Genomic DNA, 16,473 nt, shown 5'->3' on the forward strand with positions numbered 1-16,473 from the left:
GGCTCGCGGGCTCTAGAGCGCAGGCTTAGTAGTTGTGGCACATGGGCTTAGTCGCTCCGCGGCATGTGGGATCTTCCCGGAGCAGGGATCGAACCCCTGTCCCCTGCATTGGCAGGCAGATTCTTAACCACTGCGCCACCAGGGAAGTCCCGGAGGGGAATCAAAAGAAGAATCATAGTTCATGTCACGTGAAAATTGTATGAAATTCAAATTTTAGAGCCCATAAATAAAGCTTTATTGGAGCACAGCTATGCGCATTTGAGTATGTGTCATCTGTGGCTGCTTACTGCAGAGTTGTGTAGCTGTGATCGAAACCGTGTGGCCGGAAAAGCCAAAATGTTTTCTACTTGGCCCTTTTAGAAAAAATGAGCCAACATTTGTCTCAGTCATGCCTTGACTGGTCCATCTAAAGCAGCCCGCTCTGCTTTTTTTTTTTTTTTTTTCCTGACGGTGCTGCGCGGCAAGCCGGATCTTAGTTCCCTGATCAGGGATCGAACCCGCACCCCCTGTAGTGGAAGCACGGAGTCTTAACCACTGGACCATCAGGGAAGTACCCCCTCTGCTCTTTTTACACTCAGAGTCACACTGTTTCTTCACTGTGCCTCCCACCTCAGGGTCTTTGTATCTGCTGCTCCCTCTCCCTGGAATGCCATCTCCACTTTTGGTCATCTTTCAGGTAACAGTTAAGGAATCACCTCCTCCAGGCAGCCCTCTGGGATCCCCCAGGCTAGATCATAGCCCTCCCTGTTCTATCCTCTCCTTTGCTCCTTCTCTCTCTCCTTCCTGGCACAATTTGAAAGCTTCCATTTGTGCAGATATTTGATTGACTATTTCCTTCACCAGAGGGTCAGCTCCTGGAAGGCAGGGATTCTTTTTTTCCTCTGACAGGCTCCCAGGAAAACATTTGCTAGACCAATGAGTGCCGAGACTGGAGGGATGTGAGGAATTCCAAGCAAAAAGGTTGAGCTGGGCTGCAAAGCTGATTGGTGTGTTTGCAGGCGGGGAAGGGCAGGGCGGGTGGAAAGTCCCTCAGCCTGGAGGTCCCAGGGGCAGATTACAAAGAAATGCAAAACAATTTGCCTAGGGCTCTCAGTGAGTCCCTGTGGACCTGCTGGGAGCCCTCACAGGAGGCGGAGTCCGGAACAGACCCACCTTCACTTACCGTCTAAGAGTCTCAGTTTTAGCCTCTGTAAACTGGATCTGAACAGTGAGAACCTTCTGAAAGGGCCAGCAAATCCGTCTCCTCCGTGAGACCTCTGCACAGTTCAGTGATCTTAGGAACCAACACTGGACCACCCATTCCCACCATGCAGCCCCACCAGACCTCCCTAAACTCAGCTGTTCAACCATCCAGAGAAGCAGTACACCCCTTCCTAAGGCTATTCCAGAACATTCCATGCTACAGAACATCCCTAGGGCATGTAGTGGGACTACCTAACCCTGAGCTGTGTGCAGTTATCCTGGACCCTGAGAGAAAAAGAGAAATCAATAATACTGGTCCTATCTTTCTTTTTTAAATTAATTAATTATTTTTGGCTGCTTTGGGTCCTTGTAGCTGCGCGCGGGCTTTCTCTAGTTGCCGCGAACGTGGTGCGTGGGCTTCTCATTGCAGTGGCTTCTCTTGTTACGGTGCATGGGCTCTAAGCGCGCAGGCTTAGTTGCTCCATGGCATGTGGGATCTTCCCGGACCAGGGCTCGAACCTGTGTCCCCTGCATTGGCAGGCAGATTCTTAACCACTGCGCCACCAGGGAAGTCCCTGGCCCTATCTTTCTTTAAAATTTGGATGCTTTGCTCATCATGGACTTTTTTTGCATTTATTTGAAGTTTAAAAAGTGATACTGGGCTTCCCTTTAACTTAATTGCTTCTTTCAAACCCTGTCTCTAAATAAAGTCACATTCTGAGGTACTGGGGGGTTAAGACTTTAATATATATGTTTGGGGGAGGGGCACAATTTAGCCCATAACAGGAGCAAACTCTTCAACGGGGCTTAATGTATGCCAGGCACTGTGCTAGGTACTTTATATTAACTTCTTTAAGTCTCACAAGAGCCCCATAATAGAATAGGTTCTGTTATTATTCAACATTTTACATGAAGAATCCTGAGGCTCAGAGAGATTATGTAGCTTGCCCAAGTTCACACAGGCAGTGAGGGCAGAATCTAAACTCATGATTTCTGGCTTCAGATCAACCAAATCTGCAATCCATCTAGGAAGTAGTAGTGGAGCAGAGTTGCTCCCTGACTAAACCATGTTTTTTTTTTTTTTTTTTTTTAATTGTGGTAAAATATACATAACATAAAATTGCCCTTTTTAATCTTTTTTTTTTTTTTTTTAAAGGTCTAGATTTGTTAGGATAACTCATGATCACCAAATAAAGGAAACAGACTTTTTTTTTTAAAAGTATTTGTTTATTTATTTATTTATGGCTGTGTTGGGTCTTCGTTTCTGTGCGAGGGCATTCTCTAGTTGTGGCAAGCGGGGGCCCCTCTTCATCGCGGTGCGCGGGCCTCTCACTATCGCGGCCTCTCTTGTTGCGGAGCACAGGCTCCAGACGCGCAGGCTCAGTAATTGTGGCTCACGGGCCTAGTTGCTCCGCGGCATGTGGGATCTTCCCAGACCAGGGCTCGAACCCGTGTCCCCTGCATTGGCAGGCGGATTCTCAACCACTGCGCCACCAGGGAAGCCCCCTTTTTAATCATTTTTGAGTGTACAGTTAAGTGTATTCAGTACACTCACATTGTTGTGCAGCCATCCCCACCATCTATCTCCAGGACTTTTCCATTTTTCCAAATGGAAACTCTGTCCCCATTAAACACTGACTCCCCCTCCTCCAGACCCTGGCCTCCACCACTTTACTTTCTGTCCCTTGGATTTGACTCCTTTAGGGACCTTATATAGGTAGAATTATATAATATTTGTCCTTTTCTTTTGGCCACACCATGCAGCTTGTGGAATCTTAGTTCCCTGACCAGGGATGAAACCTGGGCCCTCAGTGGTGAAAGCGCAGAGTCCTAACCACTGGACTGCAAGGGAATTCTCCAATATTTGTGCTTCTGTGTCCAGCTTATTTCACTGAGCATACCATTTTATCCATGTTGTAGCCTGTGTCAGAATTTCCTTCCTTTTTGGAACGAAATTGGGTCATTTGTAGAGACGTGGATGGATCTAGAGACTGTCATACAGAGTGAAGTAAGTCAGAGAAAAACAAATATCGTATATTAACGCATATATGTGGAACCTAGAAAAATGGTACAGATGAACCGGTTTGCAGGGCAGAAATAGAGACACAGATGTAGAGGACAAACATATGGACACCAAGGGGGGAAAGTGGTGGGGGGGTGGTGGTGGTGGGATGAATTGGGAGATTGGGATTGACATATATACACTAATATGTATAAAATGGATAACTAATAAGAACCTACTGTATAAAAAAATAAAATTCAAAAAAAAATAATAAAAGTGCCAAAAAAAAGAGAGAAGAATTTCCTTCCTTTTTAAGGCTAATATTCCAGCGTATGAATGGACCACTAAACCCTGCCTTTTTAAGTCACTTGGTTCTGCCCTTATTAGCTGTGTGACCTTGGGGAAATCACTTAACTTCTCTGAGCCTCAGTTTGCTCCTGCATAAATAAGCCCACAGAAAGCCCAGGGTGTGGGGAGGATTACGTGAATTAATTGGTTTATTATTATTATATTTTAATATTTAGGCTGCACCGGGTCTTAGTTGCGGCCCATGGGATCTTCATTGCGACATGCAGGATCTTTAGTTGCAGCATGTGGACTCTTAGTTGCGGCATGCATGCGGGATCCGGCTCCACGACCAGGGATCGAACCTGGGCCCCCTGCATTGGGAGCACGGAGTCCAACCCACTGGGCCAGCAAGGAAGTCCCGTGAATTAATTGATTTAAAGGGTGGTGATGGGTATCCAATACGCGCTCAACGGCATCAAAAGACAGATGCAAGGGGCGTGCAGTGGCGGCCTCTGGTCAGCAGGAGCCGCTGCCGGGACCTCCGTGTCCGCCCCGCGCCGCAGCAAGCGCACGCGCAGCAGAGCCTTCCTGCAGCGGTTGCTTTTTTTCGTGCTTCTTCCCCGCCCTTTACCCTCGCCTGTATTTATTACTGCACACCCTGAGCCTGCCTGTCTGCTTTTGCTCTGTGCTGAAGGCCTGCTCCTCCCCCAGGCTTCTGGGTCTGGGGATGGCGGTGGGGAGTTGTCCCCTGCCAACATCTGGCCCCATCCCTGCAGCTGTGGGGTGGAACACCTCTGCATGGAGGGTTACAGAGGGGAGGGAATGTCACATTTCCCCATTCCCCTTAAACTCTCCCCGGCTTCTTTAATTTACATTAAGTTAAAATTTCTCAATAAGCAATCTATTCACTTGGGAGCAAATTCAACCCTCTTAACGAGAAAACCTTTGCTTTTCATCTCTGAAATGTTCCAATTTGCAAGGAAGTGCTGTGAAGTGCCTAAGACGGAGCCCAGCACACAGTGAGTGCTGAGTTCACTTAAACATGTTTTAAAAATTAAGATAAATCATTTATTAAGAATGGGAAACTGGATATCCATCTGCTGAAATCGCGCCCCCCGAACGGCGCATGCGCTTGCCTTGTAAAATTAACGTGTCAGGAACACAGGCGCAGGTGTTAAAGATACGGGATTGAGCTCGGGCATTGACGTCTGCTGCCTGGCACTCTGCGGCTCCGATCCTCGGTCGTTCGGTAGATATTTCTGGAGCAGCTCCTTCCTGCCTCAGTTTCCCCCTGGGTTAAACGCGGGATAGTGATGGCAGTCTTCGATTAAACGAAATCAGGGCTGTGATAGCGCTTTACAAAGCAAAACGCGCAAAGCCTTTGCGGAGAGAGGAGTGCATAGGCTTATTTTAGACTCCAGACCCGAACTTGCTTGGCTTTTTACAGACGCACATCTCCCCTTCTCCCAGCGCAGGGAAAGCACTGCAGTCCCCCTCTTTTTGACAGAGTGAATTTAGGGGAAGATTTACTGAAAGGGGTTTATTTACGCTAATGAGAATATCATTAATTGATGCAAGAAATACTTATGAGCGCCTACTGTGTACCAGGCATTGAGCTGGGCTCTTTACCAAGAATAAAAATACTGAATTGAATGCCAATTCGTTCTCTTGAGCCAAAGATCTGAAATACAGCTGTTTCTTAGGGTCATATTAGGACACAAATGCAAAATAGTCTTCCTGCGCCTCCCCCTGGAGAGAAAATGAAGTAGAAAATGCGATTGCGCATGTAGAAAAGCGCTTAGCCCCCGTACTTGCGACAGGGCAAACCAGTACCTGAAATGTGTTTTATTAATAGTAATGATAGCTAATTAAAAATAGCTGACGTGTATTGAGAACTGTGTCAGGCACGGCGCTAATCCCTGTACATATATTTAGTGAATTTTACTCTCCCCCAGTGAGGTCGTACTGATGACCCCATTGCGCAGATAAGAAAGCTGAAGAATAGAAAAATACGAGTATCTACTGTAAGAACACTTAAAGTGGTGGAGCTAATAAGGTGTTTTGTTCACTGCTATATCCACAACACCTATAGCAGTGCCTGGTATAGTAGACGCTCAATCTCTCTTTGTGGAATAAATGAGTGATTAATACCTGCCTTTAAAAAAGCTTTTTTTTTCTTGTAAATAGACAGGTAGTTGCAAAAACGGTACTGAGAGGTCCCTAGTACTCTTACCCCTGTACTGTCATCTTACATAACATCAAACCGAGGAAATTAACCTTGGTACAATCCACAGACCCTATTAATATTGTAATCTGCTTTTAATAGGAGTGCTTGGCACTTTGCAGACTGATATAGTTGCTATGATATGGTTAATATTCTCAGCTAAAACGGCTCTTCGCTTTTTGCACCTAAGTGTTGCATCCCGGAGGCGTGTACCCTGCACCGGGCGGACCACGCCCCAGGGAAAATCCAAGTGTGGAACGCAGACCCTCTGTATTAGTGCAGCGGCGCCGACGCATAAGGGTTACCCTGTGGGAGGCCGTCCATGCGCCTGCGCGGGGCGTCGCTTCGCCCCCGCCCCAGAAGCGGGGTCAGATGACCCGCCCAACCGGCGTCGGCCTATAAAAGCTTGAGTGTTGACGTCAGCGTTCTCTTCCGCCGTCGTCGCCGCCATCCTCGGCGCGGCTAGCTACACTCGGATCTGCCTGGGAGAATCCACCGCCATCCGCCACCATGGTGAGCAGCGCTGTTCAGCAGGTGGCCTGAATCGGCGGCGGGACCTCCGTAGGGCCGGCCCTACCAGGCCTGGAGAGCTGTGGCCTCCCTGACTGAGAGGAGACATGGCGGCGGCGGGGTCGGCGGGCCCGGGGCTGGGGAAGCGGCTGCCGCCATGTCTGCGCGCTGCACTGTTCGCCGAGCTCCGCTTCCGGGGGGCGCCGCCGCCTCCAGGACCCCGGGCCCGGCTGAAGCTGGGGCGGAGGCGGGGCGGGGGGTATGATGATGTGGCAGACGCTGTAATGGCGGGCGCCGCGGTGCGAGCGGGGAGAGGGGAGCCGCCTTATGTAACCCGTGGGCTTGGAGTTTGAGTTCGATTTTCTGTCGGGAGCCGGGGGCGGCAAGGAAATGGCAAAAGGAGAGAAGAGTAAGACCTTTAGAAGCGTCCTGTCTTCTGACGTTGTGTAATCTTGGTCCTTCTTGTACCTCCCAATTGTGAACACCTGATTCCAGAACCACGAGGTGGAGGCCGCTGCCTTTTAGGGCTGCGCAAACCTCCCACCCGACCGGGGGTGGCATATTTAAGAATCGGGGGCGGGGTGCGTGGCTCTGCGTGATTGACTCCCCCCCACCCTGCACAGCGAGAGGTGACCTTGGATTTTAAAGAGGCCCTTTGGTTGTGGGAAGGGTGGGGGTATAACCAGTGGCAACACGGTGGGGGGAACTTAAGCTGGACCCCAGATACGCCAATATACTATAAAGGGAAACTGTTGTCACTCTTTGAGACTTAGTCCCCAGTACTCGTTCTGGGTTGTGACAACCAGTGTCTGGCTTTTCAGGGACGGGGTGAATTGCACTTTTAAAGGGGTGTCAACAAAGAAAGGGGCATCTGGGTGGGAATTGAGGCAGCGCCAGGACCAGCTCCCTCTGGCCATGGCCTAGCATTCTGTATTGATCAAGGTCTCAGTGCCAAGCCTCATTCCTGGAGTGCCGGGCCATCATGATCCTCCCCCCGCCCCCCGCGCAGGTGAACTTCACAGTAGACCAGATCCGGGCCATAATGGACAAGAAGGCCAACATCCGAAATATGTCCGTCATCGCCCACGTGGACCATGGCAAGTCCACTCTGACGGACTCCCTGGTGTGCAAGGCGGGTATCATCGCCTCCGCCCGGGCTGGGGAGACCCGCTTCACTGACACCCGGAAGGACGAGCAGGAGCGTTGCATCACCATCAAGTCGACGTGAGCAAGCCTTGGTGCCCTCTGGACAGGGAAGGGGGGGAGGTGCTTACTCTTGAGTCCTTGGGTGGTGGGTAGGGAAGGCAGACAGTAGCCAGCCCTTTCCTGACAGGTTTCTGGGGAGATGAGCAGCTTGGGGCTGGGTTTTTGGACTGTGAGGGGCAATGGGGCTTAAGCTAGTGAGATGGGAACCTTTGTCTCCTGTGGGGGAGGCACAGTGATGGGTGGTAGTAAGGGGATTTGGAGAGGAGGGGGGCCGAGGCGCTCTTGGCATTGTCTGGAGAAGTCTGGGTGGGTGCTGCCGGCATCCAAGGATACTGCTAAAGGTATTGCCTTGCCTGTGGTGGCCCCCTGTGAGTTTTCTGGCCCCAGATGTTAAGAGGGTGAGAAAACCCCCCTCCCCCACAAAAAAAAGAGGCTGTGACAACAGTTGTCGTCCTCTGGTAACATCTCCTTGGCCATTGGCTCTCAGACTCGTTTCAGCTGGGGAGGGACGGGTGAAAGGTAGTCTTTGGGGTTTCTGGATCTTGCCTGATTGTGTAGTTGCTCTTTGAAATCAGGTGTGTTGAGCCTGAGAGGAACCAGGTGGACTGCTACCATTGCACCTGTACCAGGGAGGTGGTGGTTCCCGGCAGAGGGTGCCGCAGAGGTAAATGTCCCTGGATAGGATAGCTCTTGCGTGGGAAGTCTGCAGTTCATCTCTAGGGATGAGTAATGCTGGGGGAGGAGACAGGTTGCAGCATCTGTCTGGCTTTTTACTGGATTACAGCCTCACTTCAGAATCAAGAACATCCACCCCGACTCCCATGGGCAGGAACCTGATGGACCACAGGGCTAGTGGGAGCAGGTTAGGAGACAGGCTGAGGTGTGCCTCCATCTGGGTAATCTGTCCCAATCTCTCAGGGCCATTTCCCTCTTCTACGAGCTCTCAGAGAATGACTTGAACTTCATCAAGCAGAGCAAGGATGGCTCTGGCTTCCTCATCAACCTCATTGACTCCCCTGGGCACGTGGACTTCTCCTCAGAGGTGACAGCCGCCCTCCGTGTCACTGATGGTGCCTTGGTGGTGGTGGACTGCGTGTCGGGTAAGCAGCAGGCCTCCCCACGGATGGCAGAGACGCTGGGGCTGTCCCCTCTTTGGCTGACGGAGACGCCTCATCCCGTGCTGGTCCACAGGCGTATGCGTGCAGACAGAGACGGTGCTGCGCCAGGCCATTGCCGAGCGCATCAAGCCTGTGCTGATGATGAACAAGATGGACCGGGCGCTGCTTGAGCTGCAGCTGGAGCCCGAGGAGCTCTACCAGACCTTCCAGCGCATCGTGGAGAATGTCAACGTCATCATCTCCACCTACGGGGAGGGCGAGAGCGGCCCCATGGGCAACATCATGGTAGGATTGCCTGACTGCTGAAGTCGGGGTCCCTTGGCAGATCGCCGTCTCCTGCTGCGTTCCTAGTACCCCCTCCCGCTTCTCCCGCCGGGTGGGCAGCGTTCCTCATGCAGACTGGAAGGGTTGTGGTCTTCTCCTTGGGGGCTGCCCTTGGGAAACCACTGTTGTGAAGCCATGGCCTCCTGGGGATTTTTGGGAGGTTGGAAGGTGAGGTTGCCAGGAACCTTGGAATGGCAAGAAGGCTGGACTTCGGTGGAGGCTGGGGGGTAGAGGCTCAGCCTGCTAACAGAGGGGCATGGGGCAGTGCTTGTGGCATCATCGCGCACCCCCTCGTGATGGGGGCAGAGCTGGGCACCCTGTACGTGATGACTAAAATTTCTTCACTTTGACCTGACGGCTGTTGAAGAAATCTAGTGTCTGAGGGCCGGGGTGCTTGGGGACTTCGTAGATGTGGCTTGTGTCCAACTGTCCCAACTCACAGCTTTCTCCTGCTCTCTCAGATCGACCCTGTTCTCGGTACTGTTGGCTTCGGGTCTGGTCTCCACGGCTGGGCCTTCACTCTGAAGCAGTTTGCGGAGATGTATGTGGCCAAGTTTGCCGCCAAGGGCGAGGGCCAGCTGGGGCCTGCCGAGCGGGCCAAGAAGGTGGAGGACATGATGAAGAAGCTGTGGGGAGACCGGTGAGTGCTGGAGACACAGCTCAAGTGTCTGTGGGGTCCTTCATACCCGCGTCCCCCCAGATTCCCCTAACTTGGGTTGAGCCTTCTCTGACAGGTACTTTGATCCAGCCAACGGCAAATTCAGCAAGTCAGCCAACAGCCCAGATGGCAAGAAGCTTCCGCGGACATTCTGCCAGCTCATCCTGGACCCCATCTTCAAGGTGAGCTGGCATGTGCTGGATAGGTAGGCGTCCCCAGGGCTGTCCTGAGAATCTGGTACCCAACCTGCTGCAGCCAGTAGCAAGATGCCGTGGGGCAAGACAGGGCCAGGCTGCAGAGGCAGCTTCTGGGACAGGATGAGGCAGCATGAGGTCAGAACGCCCTCAGGGTTCCACCCTGACAAGGAAGTCCCCCCGACCCCTGGGCTTCATCATCAGGGGGACCATCAGCCTCCCTGGTCGGGCAGCAGGTGAGATGAGGTAGGAGGGTCTGGGGTTTGCAAGCCTGTGAGTTTAGTTAGTGTATGCTCAATGTCTGAAAATAGAAACGGGTTTTTTTCTTTTAACAATCTGTCGAGAAGTGTCTCCGTGATTTGCTTAATCGGGTCAGGCCTTTGGCGGTAAGTGAGGATGGCCTTTAAAGCTCCAGAGCAGGAAGCAGGTAGCTTCAGGCTTCCAGTATGTTCCCAAACCCACTTTGTCATGTCTCCTGGGTGTCAGGTGTTTGATGCAATCATGAATTTCAAGAAAGAGGAGACGGCAAAACTAATTGAAAAACTAGACATCAAATTGGACAGTGAAGATAAGGACAAAGAAGGCAAACCACTTCTGAAGGTGAGTGGAGCGGCCATCCTGTGAGTCCCCATCCCAGCTTGAGTGCCATTTTCTCAGGTAATCAGACAGCTGGCTGTGAGGGTCCCAGGGCTCCACGCTGGGCCCAGGCTTACATTAGAAGTATCACCAGCAGGAGCGCTGTCACCAGCAGGGGTGGGTATGAGACATCAGGTGTTTTACACTGCTCTTCTAGATTTTCTCATGTCATATCTTTTCTTCCTCTCTCAAATCCCCTCCTTCAGGCAGTGATGCGCCGCTGGCTACCTGCTGGGGATGCGCTGCTGCAGATGATTACCATCCACCTGCCCTCTCCTGTGACGGCCCAGAAGTACCGCTGTGAGCTCCTGTACGAGGGGCCCCCAGACGACGAGGCCGCCATGGGTACGTGGGGTGTGCCTGCACCCCGGGGTTAGAACGCTGGGCAGAGCTGCAGAATTCTGGAGAGCTGAGCTGCCAGGGAATCAGTTTCCCCTGTGGGGGGTTCCTTTCTCTCTCCTCAGGCATTAAAAGCTGTGACCCCAAAGGCCCTCTTATGATGTACATTTCCAAAATGGTGCCGACCTCTGACAAAGGTCGGTTCTATGCCTTCGGCCGGGTCTTCTCAGGGCTGGTGTCCACCGGCCTGAAGGTCAGGATCATGGGGCCCAACTACACGCCCGGGAAGAAGGAAGACCTATACCTGAAGCCAATCCAGAGGTGAGGTGCTCCATGAGGCAGAGGGTGCCCAGCAGCCTCCCTTCCGCCCTTCCAGCCGGGGAGGGGGCGGGGGAGGGGGAGGGGGAGGGGGAGGGTTATCGCAGTGTAGGAGACTTGGCCAGGGGAGGCCCACCAGGAAATAGTGTCTCCTCCTCCGCACTGGGGATTCACAGTGAGACACAGCCCGGAGTGGGAAGCAGTTGGGCAGAAATTATGGGGGCAGCACACATTTTTAAAATACCCAGAGGGCAGGCTCTGACCCCAGAGATGTCCTGTGGCGGGTGGCCACCCAGTCGCTGCTCCAGGTGTGGGTAGTGGGAAGACAGCCTCCATTCCTGCTAGTTCCTCAGGGCCCTGACTGTACTGCGACCTGTGAGTGCCGCCGGTTTCCCTGTGGCACGCATGTCTGGCCTGGGTCAGGGTGCAGAGTCCTGCACAGGGCACGTGTTAATGAGCAGGTGGCTCTGTCCTGGTGTGCAGGGGCCAGAACTGTCACTGAGACCTGGGTCGCAAGATAGATTCAGGGCTTGGCCCAGGATGGGGTGGCACTGCCCCTCCAGACAGGAAGACAGCCGCAGGCTCCAAGACAAAGGAGGCTTGTCTTTGGTCGTTTGGGGATCTGTCACCCCAGTGCCGATGCATTGTGGCCTTTTGTGTCTCCCCCAGGACAATCCTGATGATGGGCCGCTACGTCGAGCCCATTGAGGACGTGCCTTGTGGCAACATCGTGGGCCTGGTGGGCGTGGACCAGTTCCTGGTGAAGACAGGCACCATCACCACCTTCGAGCATGCCCACAACATGCGGGTGATGAAGTTCAGCGTGAGCCCTGTCGTCAGGGTGGCTGTGGAGGCCAAGAACCCGGCCGACCTGCCCAAGCTGGTGGAAGGCCTGAAGCGGCTGGCCAAGTCGGACCCCATGGTGCAGGTGGGTGGGCCCCAGCCGGGGGCGACACCTGTGGCGGTGGTTTGTTGGCTTATGTGGTGTGGCTGAGCCGGAAAGATTCCGCTGGCTTTTCACACGAGTAGAGGTTCCGTGTTGAGAAAACCAGCTGTGCTGGGTACACCTGTCCTGGCAGAGGTGCTGCCCTTAATTTAAATGGTGGTTTTCCACCCAGGAACCCGATCTCTTTCGTAGGCTGTTTGGGTCTTTACAGGCTGGTTGTGCACAGAGGGTCCTTTTAGAAGGTTAATGTTGAAAACGAGTAAAGAGGACCCTGCTATCTTCCCCCCAAAACCCCATTTTGGGAGTCTGCCTTTTCCAGCTGGAGGGAAGCTTGGAGCCCGCTTTCCACCTGTCCCTAGAATCCCTTGGGTTTCACGCATTTGTCCCGGGGTCTGTGCTCAGGCTGACACGTGGCCCTTTTCAGTGCATCATTGAGGAGTCCGGGGAGCACATTATCGCGGGTGCCGGGGAGCTGCACCTGGAGATCTGCCTCAAGGACCTGGAGGAGGACCACGCCTGCATTCCCATCAAGGTGAGGCCTGGCACTGCTCTGGTGGCCGGAGGCCCACTGTCCCCAGGATGGAGGGGCCGGTGGAGAGCACGGACCTGGGTCCAGGCTGGGCTCTGAGGGGCCCATTGACTGGGGCACTCGGTTCTCCATCCTTCCATCCGTTACTGCCAGGTGATATGTGCTGACACCAGCGGCCTAGATGCATTGGCAAGGCTGGAGTGTGAGTGGTCTGCTTCTTAACAAATTTTTAAAAAAACTCTTGGGAAGTGCAGACACTGAGGCTTACATAGCCGGCCCCACGCCCAGCTGGTGTGTTCTGGTTTCCATTCTCTCCTTTTTTTCCCCCACAGAACTGAGTGCAGATCTGTGTCTGTCCTCAGACCTGGATTTGGGTTTCTTTACGTGTGGTTCTCCTTGTTAAGCTTCTGTTTTTTCGTTTCTCTCTACCTATAGGAATGAAATTTTTTTTTTTCAGGTATGGTGACAGCTTTTCCCCATTGTTTTCTACGTTAGAAAACTAATATACTGGGGTGTGGGGTTAGGCCAAGCACTTGTATCTTTTGAGATTTTTTTCCCAGTTAATACCGCATATGTGGAGTTTCACTAGCCCTCTTGGCAGTGGGCTTCCTCCTACAAGGGAGTAGCTGCACACCTCATGTTTACACAGAAGACGTGCATGGCTCTGTGCCGTCAGATCAAATGCGCTCTGCTTTCTGTGCCACTGCCACTGTTAAGTGGGTCTCGTTATTAGGAAGACGTTCTGTTAAGATGCCTCTGAGGTGTCTGGTTCCTGTGGCAGACCTGACCTGACCTGCGTGCTCCTTTTGCAGAAATCCGACCCAGTCGTCTCGTACCGAGAGACCGTCAGTGAGGAATCTAACGTGCTCTGCCTGTCCAAGTCCCCCAACAAGCACAACAGGCTGTACATGAAGGCACGGCCCTTCCCCGACGGCCTGGCCGAGGACATCGACAAGGGCGAGGTGTCTTCCCGCCAGGAGCTCAAGCAGCGGGCCCGCTACCTAGCCGAGAAGTACGAGTGGGACGTGGCCGAGGCCCGCAAGATCTGGTGCTTTGGCCCTGATGGCACCGGCCCCAACATCCTCACTGACATCACCAAGGGCGTGCAGTACCTCAACGAGATCAAGGACAGCGTGGTGGCCGGCTTTCAGTGGGCCACCAAGGAGGTGAGGGGCCGCTCAGGCACGACTCTGGTGGGTTTGTCACTGGGGGGTCCTCCTGTCCTTGTTTCCCTGTTGGCAAGGTGGGGCTGTGGTCCTGTCTTCTGGGAAAGGGACCCTAGGGAGGCCAAGATGGTCCCTGTCGGTGAGACCTGGAGGAGCTGGCACAGACAGTTTTGGCTGACCTGTTCTCAGGAGCTGCAGTAGAGGCGGTTTCTTGATGGTGTTCCCCTTCCTCCATAGGGGGCGCTGTGTGAGGAGAACATGCGGGGCGTGCGCTTTGACGTCCATGACGTGACACTGCACGCGGATGCCATTCACCGCGGGGGCGGCCAGATCATCCCCACGGCCCGGCGCTGCCTGTACGCCAGTGTGCTGACCGCCCAGCCCCGGCTCATGGAGCCCATCTACCTTGTGGAGATCCAGGTGGGGAGTCCCGGCCGCGCCAGCTGCTGCTCCCAGTCCCAGCCTGCCCAACAGCTGCTAATAGCCTTTCTTTGCCTGACAGTGTCCGGAACAAGTGGTTGGTGGTATCTACGGTGTCCTAAACAGGAAGCGGGGCCACGTCTTTGAGGAGACCCAGGTGGCCGGCACCCCCATGTTTGTTGTGAAGGCCTACCTGCCTGTCAACGAGTCCTTTGGTAAGTGCCAGTCTGGTGTGGTCCTCAGATGCCCGCTGCCTTTGGGGTGGAGCCCAGCAGACATTCAGCCCATCTGGTCTAGGACGGGACCCAGTTCTTTTCTTTTATCTTTTTTAATATTTATTTGGTCGTGCTGGGTCTTGGTTGTGGTAGGGTTGCTCCTTAGTTGCGGCTTATGGGCTCCTTAGTTGTGGCATGCAAACTCGTAGTTGTGGCATTCATGTGGGCTGTAGTTCCCTGACCAGGGATTGAACCCGGGCCCCCTGCATTGGGAGCGTGGAGTCTTAACCACTGCGCCACCAGGTAAGTCCCAGGGGCCCAGTTCTTTCTCGTAGTGCGTGGCACAGGGTGGGTCTGATGGGAGCTGTTGCTTTCTGCATCGCAGTTGTGGAGGAGGAGGTGCCCTGTTTCTCACATGGGGCTCTGGACTGTTGAATTAGGGGGAAGGTCCTTGGGCCTGTAAATCTAAGAGCAAAGCCTGCAGAGCAGCTGTGCTGGAGCTCTGGTTCATCCTGTGAAGGAGCAGGTGGAGACCAGAGGCCCAGGAAGGGCCAGCCCTGCCTCACTTATTAATCAGTAGCCTTTGAGGGAGCCTTTGGGTGAGGGATAGGATAATGGGCCTGACATCTGACATGAGCCAGGTAGTCCAGACTCAGTGATCCTCTGGTGTGGGCCTGTGTTCCCACCTTCCCCTCCTGGCCTCCGCCAGGGAGCCGTGAGGCACCACACCTGGGCTGCCCCGGTGAGTGCCGTCTCTGTGCCTTCTACAGGCTTCACCGCTGACCTGAGGTCCAACACGGGCGGCCAGGCCTTTCCCCAGTGTGTGTTCGACCACTGGCAGATCCTGCCCGGTGACCCCTTCGACAGCACCAGCCGCCCCAGCCAGGTGGTGGCAGAGACGCGCAAGCGCAAAGGCCTGAAGGAAGGCATCCCGGCCCTGGACAACTTCCTGGACAAGTTGTAGGTGGCCTCCCCGCAGCCTGCTGCCTGGTGGGACTCGGTGCAGCCCCTGCGCCCAGGGACAGGTGACCACAGCAACAGCCCCACATTCTCCACGACACCTTGAGGCTGTCCAGACCCAGTAACGCTCTGCCTGACAAGTTTCTGGGGCCCACTCCGTGCCATCGCTCAACATGAACACTTGATGCCGTTTCTTTCGATATTTATTTCTAGATTTCAGAGGCAACAGAAATGCCCTCACAGCAGGGACTTATCTGGCCGGTGGGGATGGGGGAGGAGATGGGACACCCAAAGCTTTTTTGTTACGAGGGAAATTCACATGTCCAAAAAAAGTTAAAAATAAACGCATTAAGAGGTTTATTTGGGTAAATGGCCCGTAGTGGATTCTTCTCCGGAAAGGGGGAAGGAACAAGCGGGTAGATGTTCTCTTTGGACAGAAGCTAGAAGGCAGGAAATCCTGTGCAGTGTCACCATGAGCACCTCCAGCTGTATTAGTGCCATTGGAATAATAAATTTGATATGGTGGTGATCGTGCATGCGTGTCCATGGTCTTTCTCCATCCGCTCAGGCTAGAATGGACTCCCTGTGCTGGTGAGCGAGGCCATTGGTGACGCTCCGATACACAGTGTTCGGTATCACCTCCAAATGTTGTCCAGGGCCGAGGCAGAGGTCCGTGAGACTTCATGTGATCCAGGGGAGTCCAGTTGTCCATCTGTCACGTGGGGCCAGCCGGTGGAACTGTCCTACATCTGTGCTGTCCACAGGGGCAGCCACTGGCCTCGTGTCTGCTGAGCGTTTGAAATGGGGGCAGTGCAGCCCAGGACCGTTACTTTTAGCTGTAAATATATTTCCATAGTCTGATGGCGCTGGTGCTGTCATAGCAGTGCAGGCTGGGAAAATTGCCCTTGTGCTCAGCTTTGCCCAATCAAAACTTCCCTGTGGTTACTGCAGTTCTGACTAGCACCCTGGGGGCTGATTTGTGCCTGGGATGTGGGAGGAGCCTCAGTCTAACTTTCATGCTAGGAGCAGCTCTTTGAACAAACAGCAAGGATTCCTTTGTAGGATTCTCCGGATTTGTCCATTCAAACTTTACACAAGATTTGTACCATTATGCGTGGGTTATCACTCTACATGCCTGTCCTCAGGAAGGCGGATGGGGACACTGAGGTGCTGGTGTGGGGTTCCAGGCTAGGAGGGTGGCCATTGTGCTCCCAGGCTGCCCAGGCCTATACCTCCAC

At 53.6% G+C, this 16,473-nt stretch overlaps 1 protein-coding gene and 1 non-coding gene across 2 annotated transcripts; both read left to right on the plus strand.

The window, feature by feature from the left end:
• Positions 1–6,105: 6,105 nt before the first annotated feature.
• On the plus strand, positions 6,106–15,605 carry EEF2 (eukaryotic translation elongation factor 2). Its single transcript, XM_059918758.1, has 15 exons — positions 6,106–6,209; positions 7,216–7,430; positions 8,331–8,512; positions 8,604–8,815; positions 9,316–9,494; positions 9,589–9,694; positions 10,193–10,306; positions 10,549–10,687; positions 10,807–11,002; positions 11,669–11,927; positions 12,370–12,477; positions 13,287–13,640; positions 13,878–14,060; positions 14,143–14,275; positions 15,046–15,605. The coding sequence occupies exons 1-15, from the start codon at positions 6,207–6,209 to the stop codon at positions 15,237–15,239; spliced, it is 2,577 nt and encodes an 858-aa protein (XP_059774741.1). The 5' UTR covers positions 6,106–6,206; the 3' UTR covers positions 15,240–15,605.
• On the plus strand, positions 9,174–9,238 carry LOC132364215 (small nucleolar RNA SNORD37). The gene has a single exon (XR_009502761.1). It is a non-coding gene; the product is annotated as a small nucleolar RNA SNORD37 (small nucleolar RNA).
• Positions 15,606–16,473: the final 868 nt, after the last annotated feature.

This window comes from Balaenoptera ricei, chromosome 3, assembly GCF_028023285.1.
Source record: "Balaenoptera ricei isolate mBalRic1 chromosome 3, mBalRic1.hap2, whole genome shotgun sequence".
NCBI lineage: Eukaryota > Metazoa > Chordata > Mammalia > Artiodactyla > Balaenopteridae > Balaenoptera > Balaenoptera ricei.